This window comes from Pelodiscus sinensis, chromosome 2 (genome assembly GCF_049634645.1).
Source record: "Pelodiscus sinensis isolate JC-2024 chromosome 2, ASM4963464v1, whole genome shotgun sequence".
Classification (NCBI taxonomy): domain Eukaryota; kingdom Metazoa; phylum Chordata; order Testudines; family Trionychidae; genus Pelodiscus; species Pelodiscus sinensis.
Window position 1 is genome coordinate 170437833 of NC_134712.1, and position 12954 is coordinate 170450786.

General features: G+C 44.4%; 1 protein-coding gene across 1 annotated transcript in view; it reads right to left on the minus strand.

Annotated features, from left to right (window-relative positions):
• Positions 1-292: 292 nt before the first annotated feature.
• Positions 293-12954, minus strand: part of NPSR1 (neuropeptide S receptor 1) — a 97167-nt gene continuing 84505 nt past the window's right edge. Inside the window, exons 7-9 of the mRNA XM_075919805.1 lie at positions 7954-8043; positions 1198-1378; positions 293-1022 (exon numbers count right to left, since the gene is read on the minus strand). Of these exons, the coding sequence (XP_075775920.1) occupies positions 932-1022; positions 1198-1378; positions 7954-8043 (362 nt within the window). The 3' untranslated portion in view covers positions 293-931. The remainder of the gene's footprint in view (positions 1023-1197; positions 1379-7953; positions 8044-12954) is intronic.

Sequence of the window (12954 nt, forward strand, 5' to 3'; positions counted from 1 at the left end):
TGCCACTCCCCCCGCCCCTGCCGCATGTCTGTTGGGCACTGAGCCCGGAAAAGTAGATAATACTGGACATTTTGTATGTCTGGTATTTCCTCAATGTATTTACCGGACAGAAGGCACAAATACCGGTCCAGTTCAATACCGGACACCTGGCAACCCTAAACTTCATAAGATCTGATTTGACAAACAGGAATATGGGTGTGAATAGTCCTCTTAATTTCACTGGAACTCCTCACAGACATGTTTGTGGGATCTGGCTTTCAATTGCAATACAGAGGCTTCTATATTTAAAAAAACCAATACAATCCATCTGCACTAGTTTTATGACTATTGTATTAGCTCTTACTTAAACAGGTGGGGAAAGAGCAATGGCTGTTGTAAATCAGGGGCATTCTACAGCTCAAGGGTGCTACACCAGTTGGTGTCACTAGATATTTTGGCCCATTAATTACTATTTCCCCCACTGACTTTTTGCATACTCCATAAATCATGGCATGTAAACCAAAATCTCACCAATACATTAAACTGAAGGTGTTATGGGCTGAACTGAGATGATGCCAACACTTCATTGTGCATGTATTAAATAAGGCCCCTGTCTGTAATTAGCTCTAAATGTTCTTTGTTGCATGAGCCTGTGCAGTATTGAGCTTCAACAAGATAATCTTTAAAAACAGATAGAAAATCCTGATCAATAAAATCTATTTACATTTAGGTACACCACTTGGATACATACAACGGCTTCTCTGGAAATTGAGGGCCAAATTCAGACTTGGCGTAAAGGCATGCAACTTTCCTTTATCCCCGAGCTGAATGTGGCCTGACGGAGATACAGTGGACGAATTTGCAATGCCATTCCAAAATCCATATGCTGTAGAGCAAGAATGAGATGTTAACGTTCCTCGGGCAGTACTGATGTGATCTTGTTACGTGCCCTCTAGATGTATTCAGGCTTGGAGAGAGCATGCATCTCCTGCCGATCAGTTCGCTCTCTGGAAGTTCCCCCTAAGTTTTTTGCTCTTCTTTCCCTAAAGAAAATAAAAGGTAAAAATTAAAATACTAACCCACCAGAATTATCTATGCACAACTGATAAAATGTATAAATTTTATTTATGTCCTCCTTCCCCCTTTTATTTTATTTCAGCTTTTTAAGGGGAGAGGGATAGGTGTTAGGCAACAGATACTGCAATAAAGAAACAGTACCCAAAGGGACGGCAGAGGCTGTTGCTGAAGATGCAATAGATGAGGGGATTAACTGCACTGTTTAAAGATGGTAGATTCTGAATAATCACAGATGCATAGAAGCGTTCTTTGGTCTCAGGGAGCATGTTGAAGTTGTCCAGGATATCAAAGAGAAAGTAAGGGCTCCAGCAGAGGACAAATGCTGCAAAAGAAAGAGGGAGATTTAAAATGCCTTAAATTAGATGGGGTGATTTTTTTAAGATTACCATGAAACAGATTGGCCACATATACGTTTGCTCATGCAAGAATCTCTCTCCCTATTAGAAAGTCCCAGTTAAGCGATTCGTTATTAAATCTTCCTCTAGCTGCTTTTTTATTTTTAATGTAATAACTACAAATTATTGTGCTTCTACCAGTAAGTGTATTCATAAAGAGGTCCTCCTAGATGTATATAATAGCTAACAATTAATTTAAGGTGACATTTGTAAACAAGAAACAGGCAACATTATTGCCTGCAAATGTAAACAAACGTGTATGTATTAGTGACTGGCTGTGAATAAGAAGTAGGACTGAGTGGACTTGTAGGCTTTAAAGACTTTTTTTGGTTTTGAGTTCATTTATTTTTTTACATAATTCTGCATTTGTAAGTTGAACTTTCATGATAAAGATATTGCACTACAGTGCTTGTTTGGGGGAAATTGAAAAATACTATTTCTTTTGTGTTTTGCAGTGCAAATATTTGTAATAAAATATAAATATATAGTGAGCACTGTACTCTTTGTATTCTGTGTTGTAACTGAAATAGATATTTAAAAATGTACAAAACATCCACAATATTTAAATAAATGATGTGCTATTATTGTTTAACAGTGCAACGAACCATGTGATTAACCACAATATTTTTTTTTAAAATTGTGCAATTGAGCTTAATTTTGTAATTGCTTGAGATCCCTATTGTATGTCTGAGAGAGACAGAGACTGAAAGCTGGAAATTAATCCCTAATTTACCAACATCCACTGAAATACAAAGCACGGGTGCTGGCTTCCTCTGGCCCCCAGGTGTGCTTCACCCTCTGTTCTGCCAGTGACATATGTTATCCCTACATGCAGTGAGGTAGACAAAGCTCACTGTTCCCATTTGGGCAATCAGCATGCTTCTAGCATTGAATCAAATTGCTACATTTTCTCTCCTCATCCCCTGCTTCCCAGATGTCTGCATTTCTTAGTCACCGCAGATCTAACAGCTGAAAGTGAAGTCAATGTATAGTTGTTTTCCCAGTGTCATTTTTTGCATGAATTGTGTGTGCCTCATATATTAATCAGGAGCACTGTGGGGTGTCAATATCTCTCAGCTCGATCTCAAATCTGATGTCAACTGTTTAATCTTCCAATATGCTTGCTAATTTAAGTGGTAATACATAAAGCTGACATTCGCTCATGTAGGAAAAAAGACTTCAGCACCAGCAAGGACTGTGGAAGACTCTGACTGCAGGTGCCACCAGCTGAGTTCCATTATTTTGGAAACGGGCAGGTATGGAGATGATTGCAGAACTCTGACGTAACCCTGAAGGCTAAGGCAGTGAGAGATGGGAGCGGATGAGAAGAGCTGTAGCCAATGAAGCCAAAACCATACACATCTGTCGCCTACTGCTTTGTATGTGTATGTGCGGGGTGGGAAGGGTATTACACACTCGCAGAGATCATTTTAAATGGCTGAGAGTAAGGAGAGAGAAGGTGGGTGAGATAACGACTTTTATTGGACCAACTTCTGTTAATGAGAGTAGGGATGTAAGTGACTAGTTGAGTAGTTGTCTACTGAGAAGCCTAGGCCTATCAGGTAGTCAAGTCAACATTGCATTCCCTACCTCCCACCACTCCCGCTGCCTCGGTATCGGAGGCAGCAAGGGAAGCAGGAGCCGGTGCTGGGGAGAGCTGGCTTAAGAGCCGGTTTCCCCCAGCACTGTCTCCGTGCTGCTGCCTGCATCTCCCCATGATGCTGCCCAGGCTCGCCACAAGCAGAAGCTGCTCCACATACTGCAGAGCAGCAGGAGGCTCTTACTACATTTAAAATGCAGAGCTGCAGCGGTCCCAGTCCCAGCTCGCACCAGGTCCAGCAGCCCCTGTCTGCATGGGTCCCAGTGGGGAGCTGGGATCCCCTGCAGACAGGGGCTGCTGCCGGAGCAACCAGTATTTGCAGCCAGCCCCATCAGCCGTGGACAGGGGCTACTATTGCAAAGCAGTCCCTATCCGCAGCAGCTTGGGCTGGCCACAAACACAGGATGCTCCAGCAGCAGCTCTTGTCCACAGGGGATCCCAGCTCCCCACTGGGACCCACGCAGACAGTGGCTGCTGGACCTGGTGCGAGCCAGGACTGGGACCACTGCAGCTCTGCATTTTAAATGTAGTAAGAGCAGGAAGCTCTTACTACATTTAAAATGCAGAGGCACAGTGGGGGTAGCTCCTGGACCTGGTGCGTGCTGGGACAGAGTGCCTCTCCTTATCGACTAATTGTGTAGTCGATACAAATTGTCGATACAAACCCATCTCTTAACATCTTTAGATGAGAGAGAGAAGCTTTCAAGCTTACATAGAGCTCTTCTTCAGGTCTGAGAAACTTAGTCACAGCTCAGTACAAAGTGGGACAGATTATTTAGCTCATGTGGGTGACACATTTCAGGGAAACATTCAAAGTGAAATGGCCCATGAACATCTCTATAGTCCTAGAGAGGAAAGAAAATGGAGGGGGACAGCAGGGATAGTTAGTGTTACAAACTGTTGAAATAAGCCATAAACACAATATCTCTGCTCAGTTCCTGATTTTTAGGCTATGTTTACAGTGGCAATTGAATGACAACACTTTTGTTGTTTTGAAGTGTTAACCCTCCCTTCAAGGGTTCCCTGCAAATTGTGAGCTTATATGGCCATTCAGGAAAGATTCAAATGCCCCCTGGTTGATTAGCGGGTGTCCACAGCTAGGTTTTGTTTCAGTTGTTGGTTCATGTTCATACATGCCTCAGTGAACATAACAAATGTGTGCGGCACATGGATGGAAAAAATTCACACATGGGTGGAAAAGATTAGAGGAAACCTCATCCCCTCAATGAAAGACAAAAGTTTGCCACAAGTGCCAGTGTGAACAGTGTATGGTTGGCAGAAACATTCTCCTTCTAACAATACAAATAACACTCATGGGGGAGTATTTCGTTGGCAAAATAGCTGAGAAACAATGCCTATATTGTTTAACTTTTAGTGACACAGCTGTGTTGACACGACAATCATAGAATCATAAAATACTAGGACTGGAAGGGACCTCGAGAGGTCATCGAGTCCAGACCCCTGCCCTCATGGCAGGACCAAATACTGTCTAGACCATCCCTGATAGACATTTATCTAACCTACTCTTAAATATCTCCAGAGATGGAGATTCCACAACCTCCCTGGGCAATTTATTCCAGTGTTTAAGCCCATTGCTTCTTGTTCTGTCCTCAGAGGCTAGGAAGAACAATTTTTCTCCCTCCTCCCTGTAACACCCTTTTAGATACCTGAAAACTGCTATCATGTCCCCTCTCAGTCTTTTCTTTTCCAACCTAAAGAAGCCAAATTCCTTCAGCCTTGCCTCATAGGTCATGTTCTCTAGACCTTTAATCATTCTTGTTGCTCTTCTCTGGACCTTCTCCAATTTCTCCACATCTTTCTTGAAATATGGTACCCAGAACTGGACACAATACTCCAATTGAGGCCTAATCAGTACAGAGTAGAGTGGAAGAATGATGTCTCATGTCTTGCTCACAACATACCTGTTAATGCATCCCAGAATCATGTTTGCTTTTTTTGCAACAGCGTCACGCTGTTGACTCATATTTAGCTTGTGGTCCACTCTAACCCCTAAATCCCTTTCTGCCGTACTCCTTCCTAGACAGTCACTTCCCATTCTGTATGTGTGAAACTGATTGATCCTTCCTAAGTGGAGCACTTTGCATTTGTCCTTATTAAACGTCATCCTGTTTACCTCAGACCATCTCTCCAATTTGTCCAGATCATTTTTAATTATGACCCTATCCTCCAAAGCAGTTGCAGCCCCTTCCAGCTTGGTATCATCTGCAAACTTAAGTGTACTCTCTATGCCACTATCTAAATAGTTGATGAATATATTGAACAGAGCCGGTCCTAAAACACATCCCTGAGGAACCCCACTTGTTATATCCTTCCAGCAGGATTGTGAACCGTTAACCATCCTCAGAGAGTAGTTACAGTATTATCCAGCCAGTTATGCACCCACCTTATAGTAGCCCCATCTAAGTTGTATTTGCCTCGTTTATTGATAAGAATATCATGCGAGACCGTTTCACTAAACAATGTCACTAAAAACTGTGTAGTATAGACAGAGCCTCAGTGTCTAGCAAAATTATGAATTCAAGCTCCTAGGCTTGTCTTTTGAAAGAGTTGTGCAGGTTTCTTTTGAGGTTGAGATGATACTTTGATAAAGTGGAAATTCTCATTCTAGAAAGGAGTTGAACTTACACAAGAGAGATCAAAATTCAGTGTGTTTCCACTACATCATTTTCTGGTAACGTCATTCTCTGTCCCTAAAATACTAGTTAAAATCCTTCCTCTGCAAGTGAGTCCACGAGGTACAATAATTCCTCATTTAACACGTGCCCGCTTAACACGTTTTTGCGATAGCACGATTTTTTTGGGAACGTTTTTTGAATTACATGATCATCCCCGGAATAACATGATTTCCTCAGCCAGCCCATTGCTGGTGGCTGCATGGGGTTTCCTCTGCCTCCCTGCAAAGCGACGCAGGGTTCGCTGCTCGCCGCGCCGTTCCCTGCTGACTCCCCCTTGCCTGACACCTTGCCCCCTGTCCTTCACCCCCACTTGCAGGCTGGCAGCATGGTTTCCCCAGCTGGCCCGTCACCGGCGGCTGCGTGGGGCTTCCCCCTCCTCTCTGCAAAGCGGCAGAGGGTTCACCACTCGCCGCGCCATTCCCCGGTGACCCCCCCCCTCGCTTGACGCAATGCGGGTCCCAGCAGACCCGTCACAGGGGCATACTCCCAACCCAATCCCCCTCCCCTCTCCTCCCCTTACTTTTCCCAGAGCCAAACACCTCCCCTCCCTGCTGTAACCCAGTCCCCTTTCTCCCCCAACCTTATGTCCCAACAGACACCACCGCTTGAAACGCAACCCCCCCCTTTTCCATTATTTTCAATGGGAAAATTGACCCCACATAATATGTTTTCACTCAACACAGTCATTTTCTGAAACATATCTATAGTGTTAAATGAGGAATTACTGTATTTTCATTCTAATATCTAGCTCTGTGTGTGTATGTTTGCACAAATCTTAGCTCTCGTTTAATTCCAGAAACAGAGTCCCTTTTTCTCCTTCTCAATGCCATGCTGGCAATGCTGAGCTCTTTGCTAGCCCCTTTTTATACGCCTCTCCTAATCTATCTATGAATTCAGTGAGGGTCAGAGTCTGCTTGATTTCCTCATACTGTGTAGTATCTCACCACAAGCTGTCTCATTAAATGTGAATGGAATATCCAGGGTGTGTGTTCAAGTGTTTATATATAACATATCCACTAGTTGGATTTATACAAAAAGACATGAATTTTAAAATATAATTACATAATTGTGAGGATAAGATGAGAATTAGACAGTGTTGTGATACAAGTGGCACAGAGAAGGCAGTTGTCATAAAAATGCTTAGTTGGCTCTCTCTGGGTAGGACTCAGGAGTGGTCAATATTGAGGTGTATTATAATAATTCCTAATACTTCATTTTGACAATTCAGATGAAGCTCAGCTCAGCAGAGCCCGATAACTATTACCATCTGATGGCTGTCGGATGGTCTAATGTGAAATGAGCTCTTATTTCAGACCACATCAAAGAAGTGTGCCGGTCATAAAAAACTGTAAACAGCTACAACAAACCTAAACCCACATCTACAACAGACACTAACTGGAACTCTTGAGTAATTGCAGCCTAAAAGGTAGATTTCTGGGAAAGGACGTTTAGCAGTTAAATGCCATCTCTATCTGTTGCTACTGCAGTACCATAATTAGTCAGCCCCGAAGAGGATCTGGAATTATTCTGCTGAATGTTAGTGACTAAATGAGCTCAACTGAACAGTGACTACTGGAACTGTTATTGCTCCTGTTGAAGTCAAGGACACTTTGACTCATCTACATCTGAAATAACCTGTTTTGTTCTATTGAAGTCAATGGTGCTACCTGAGTTTATTTCAGTTGAGGATTTAGCCCTGGCTGGGGTGCTGGAGCTGTATGTAGAGTGGGGGTGCTGAGAGCCATTGATCCAAACTGTAAACTCTGGATATAATGGAAACCAATTCAAGTCGGGGGGTAGGAGGGAGGGGAGAATGCAACAGCATCCCCAGCATGAGCATCTATGGGATCTTGTCTTCAAAGGGTGCAGATTTAGACCTGTAGGGTGGAAACTAGTTTGGGCAAGGGACCTGTATTGTATGTCTGTGATGCACAGTGAGGACCTACGCCACTGTAGAAGTAATAATACATGTACATAGAAGAAATACAATGCCAGGTTAAAGTCATTCACAATTAAACATACTGGTACTTTCTAAATATCCTTACTATTTGCCAATGAGCCATTTATATTGCTTATAGCAAAAAAGCAGTTCTAAACGCATTGCAACCAAAGTTCTGGATCAATCAGTCAAATCCCTCTCTTATCTATTCCAGCTCTTTTCATTCTCTTTGCCGCTATGGGTACCAACTGTGTGGTTTTCACTTACCAAGAATAATTACAATGCTGTACTTGATAGCTTTAACTTTAGCCTTCGATATAAGACCTCGGTGTGTGTAGCTGGCACAGAATTTGCCATCTGGGGAAATAAGAGGGGAAAAGGTCAAATATAGGATTTCTAGTGAACCAGCAGGAAATGCAAGGATCAATGGAGTTACAGAATCTGGCAATGCATTGTGGTCAACCTTCCACTAATTTAAATAAATTTCAATCAGACACAGAGTGCTAGCACTGAATGGGAATCTTCAGAAAAACATTATTAATGTTCATACATGCTGATTCATCAAAACCAAAGCTTCATGGGAAAGAGTCTGATATGATGAATTTTCCTACTGGCAACTTGTTTTGGAAAAAGTTTTAAAATTATCAATGCCATTTTGACATTTTTGAATGGTCAAGTGTTGCTTTTTGGAAGTTTACATTTTGAAATATTAGTTTCTCTCTCTCTGTGTGTGTATATATATATATATATATATATACACAGAAAGAGAGAGAGAGAGAATTTTTCCTACTGTATGACAGAGTTAACAGGCTCTCTCAGGGAAGCAAAATCAGCTAGAGAGAGGGAGATAGGCGAAAGTGGGAGAGATTTTCCCCAGGGAGGCTCAGTTGGGGACGGCCCATTACAGTGAGTGCTGGCTGGAGTGCATGGCGCCTTGCTGCTGGGTAAGCCAAGCAGTGTTCCCTCAAGCTCCGCATCAGCACAGCTTCACAGATGATGAATCAGCCCCACGTCAGTCAGCTCCCTGAAGGGAGCCCTGTAAGGTTACCAGATGGCTTTCAAAAAAATACCGGGCACACATGATCTCAGAATTGGAGGTGGGGGGAACCGGCCGGCAGGGAGCGGGGCTGGCCGGGAGGGGGTCTGGAGAAGCGGGGCTGGCCAGAGAAGATCAGGGGAAGGAACCGGCCAGCAGGAAGCAGGGCTGGATGGGAGGGGACCAGGGGGGGAGTGGGGCTCGCCGGGCGGAAACTGGCCAGCGGGGAATGGGGCTGGCCGGGGGCGGGGCTGACCTGGGCACATGCAGCTCCTGGGATGCTGCCCGTCCCGTGCACGGTCCTGGCGGGGCGCATGGGCGAGTCCAGCCCCGGGGATTCCATCCTGCCCTGGCTCCGCTCCCGCCCCCCTCCTCTCTACTGTGTAGCTGTGTACTGCCTGGCTGGTAGACACGCTCACACAGTACGCAACTACGTGCAGATACTCATTATAACAATAAAACTTACTTAATTAGAAAATATTTTTTTGTCCGGTATTTTCTCAATTTGTTTCCCGGACAGAGAACTCAAATACCGGACTGTGCAGTTCAAAACCGGACACCTGGCAACCCTAGAGCCCTGTGCCCCTGTCTGGGTGGAGCTGACTAATCAGCTGTGAAGCTCTGCAGTCCTGCAGCTTAAAGGGAACACTGGAGCCAAGGCAAGCTTGGAGTGCTGCAAACAGGAGGGAAAACCTGGCCCAGCCACAACCCGCACTGTCAGTGGGTGCAATGTGGAAAAGCCCTGGCGCAGGGCACTGGCCGCACCACAAAGGGCTCTTTGTGCACTACCCATCTCCCTCGAAGGTGAGGCCAGAGTGGAGGGAGCCCCTGGGCAGCCTGGTCTGCACCAGGGCAGCGCAGTGGCGGGATGTGGCAAGTTCCCTGCTAATGGCTTCCTCCCTCCTGACCCTCTGTGCAGCAAGTAAGAGGCTCTGGCACCACCATTGTGCTCCCGCCCTGTCCCCCGCCATTTGGGTTCGGCACGATTGTTATTTACTGACTGGTGGTTGCCCAGGAGGGATGTTACTGGGGGAGGAAGGGGGGATGTTCTTGGATGCAGAGTAGCTGTGCAAAGCCCCCTGAAGCTAGAGAGAGGCAAGAGGCCAGGCAAGGGAAGGAATTAGGGGGGCAGAGGGCATGGGAAGCTTCCTGAGCCTGGCTCAGATAGGGGCTGGCATGGTGCTATGGACAGGGAGTGTAGCAGGGACTGTGCAGGCATGGGGTGGGGCTGGCAGGGTGCAGCAAGCGGTAGGGGAGGGGAACTGCAGGGCCCAGGCATGGGGAGGGATAGGGGACAGAGCAGTCGGGGGCATTGCAGGAGCTAGACATGGGGAGGGGCTGGGGAGGCACAGAGGGCGGGGAGGGGGGCCATTGAATGGGCTGGGCCCAGGGAGAGATTATCGGGGTGTAGCGTGCTGGGTGTTCTGCAGGGACTGGGGTGGGCATGGAGAGGGAAAGACGGTGCAGTGGGAGTGAGGAACTGCATGGGCTGGGGCAACAGAATGACGTCATCAGCAGGCGCTGTCAGTGAAGTGGAAGCGGCCAGAGAGAGGGGGTTGGTGAGCATAGCGAGCAGGGGGCACAACCCCCTAGGATATTAACCAAAAAATTAAATGAAAATGAAACAAAATATTTCAAAACTATCAAATGAAACCTTTCAGTTGACCCAATCCCAATATTTTTCCTTTATAATATTAGTTTTTCTTCTATACATTCATTATTTTTGAGAGTTTGACCTTTTGTCCTGATTTTGAGGCATGAACATTTGAAATCTCAAAAACTCTCACAGAATGGGAACACTATTTCCTGCCCACCTCTATTCGGCACATTCTGATAATCCGGCCCACTTGAATGTTGGGCCTCCAAAAACTGATCCACCCAAAATCGCTATTCACCTTTCAAAATTGTGGCCCAGGTAAAAACTTACCCAGCAACAGCCACGCAACTTTGCATGTGATACTTTGTGAAAGGTGTTAGACATCATCACACACACAAAAATACTTTGGAAAACATAATTATTATTCATTTCTTAAATGCATTTTACTAAGAAGAATTTTTTAAAGCTATGCTCTCAATTCCCTTAAGTAATCCTTTTCTCTGTTTTTGATCCCTTAGGTAATCAATCATACATTTTCTCCTACTCGTGTTTATTTAATAATGAGAAAGGGCTTATGTTGAACCGCTTCTCAGAAATAAAACGTGCCTTGAATTTAGAAGCCATGAACCTGATTCTGTTCTCAGTTACCCTGCTGTAAGTTAGATGCAAGTCTCTGGAAGATGCACTGCTGTAACTGAGAGGAAAATCAAGTGCTATAATTGAATAATTACACCAAAGCCATGGCTATAATATACATGATTTCACTGTGATTATCCATTTTTTTCTCTTGTTGCTGTTGTGATGTCACAGGGCTTGAACCCAGCCCAAGGACACCTCAAGTAACTGCTATGGCCAGACCTCCACTGAAGGCTGGTAGGCTAAGGAGCTAGTAGGAGTATAGCCTCTGCCAAAGCTCAGCCCACATGAGGCCTAATTGGTGGATTGCCCAGCTCCACTGATTGGTACATCCAAGCTATTTAAGCCAGAAGGAGGGATAAGACGTTTGTCTCAGCAGCATGGTGATCTCTTGTTGTGGTTGTAGTCAACCCTGCTTGTTTGCCTGCACCCAACCTTGTTTATGATTTGTGCCTATTTCCTGCCTTTGGTCCTGTTCCCACTGTGCTCCTCCATGCTTGATCCTTATCTCCTCCTCCAGTTCTTGCCTTTATGCATCCTCTCCAATCACCTCTTGCCATTTTTGTCTTTGATCCTGGACTCCGACTACTGACCCAGGCTCTAGTTTGACCCACGGTTCTGGTGTTTACTCTCTGACCTCAGCTTTGATTCCTTGTTCTGACCCTGGCTTAGTGATTGGCAGTTGACTCTGGTGCAGACCCTTGACTTCTTTCCTCAGCCTGGGTGCCTGTTCTGCCCGCTACATCTGACTCGTTCTTTGACTACTAGGCAAGACTGCCTGCATCCTTGTCCATGGCAGCTATAAGGTAAGGTTAATTACATTTTAAATGTAAATAAATTTGGGGATCATATTTATTAACTGACCTCTTGTCTTGCATCGCCTCAGCTTAGAAGTGAAACATTAATGACCTCTTTGGAAAAGGCACACTGTGTATATAATGTCGTCTGCATGTCTTACTGCAAGAACGTGTTGAGGCTGCACAATTGGTGTAACAGGTTGAAAGGATCAAGATGGTTTTGTAGCCAGTGAAAAGTACCATCTGGAAGCTGACTGAGCTTACATTTAACATTAATGGAAGTTAAGCACTGGCCCAAAAAGGAAACGATAGCCCATAGACAAGATGGGTTTCTTTTTTCAGGCTGCCTGAGCCTCACTGAATTATGAACTGGTGGAGTAGCTGGAAACCTAAACTAGATCTGTTCTGATTTGCTAAGTGGAGGTAAAGTTTTGCAAGTTATGCGATTGATAGGTCTGATATTATGATGCAATGCTAATTGTGTGGAAGCATCATCATATTTTTGATCTTACCCCATAAGTGCTTATTGCTCATGTATAAATGTGTACATTTACCTATTCAAAATTGCATACCCAAATTTACCTGATTTATGCATGTCAGTGTGGGATATGCTAGCATGCAAATTTTGGATGCATCACTTTATTATTGGTAACTAGAGTATGCAGGTCTGAGTGGTACAATAATCTAAATGCCTGGATGGGGGGCACTTTAAGTAACCATTTGCAATAAAATATACCTAGAAACAATTAGGGATGTGAACAGGTGATGCTCCCCCCTTTAATTGGTTAACTGGCTAAACACTACATTTAACTGGTTAAACAATTAAATGGGATTTTACATCCCTAGAAACAAGTGAAATATTTGTATTTGGAAAATGATGGGTTGAAGGTAAATCTCTGGTTTTAAAAATAAAATCTTATGTATAATTAGGACCCCAGCTAAAGTGATGTCATTGGCTTGTTTGTTTTATTAAATCATACCTCTCCTTCCTATCTCAATATTCTGGTTCTACTTAATCTTCAGAGTTAATTGGTTATTTCATATCAGGCAATGTTGTGAGTAGGGGAAAGAGTAAGATGGTGACAGCTAGTGAGTGGGAAACATCCAGTGCATCTTAAGGCTAAGAGAAATAGCTGCCAAAAAACTCAGGCATTTTTTCAAATCACATCAGAACAGTCTGAACCTCTTACCCTACAGAACAG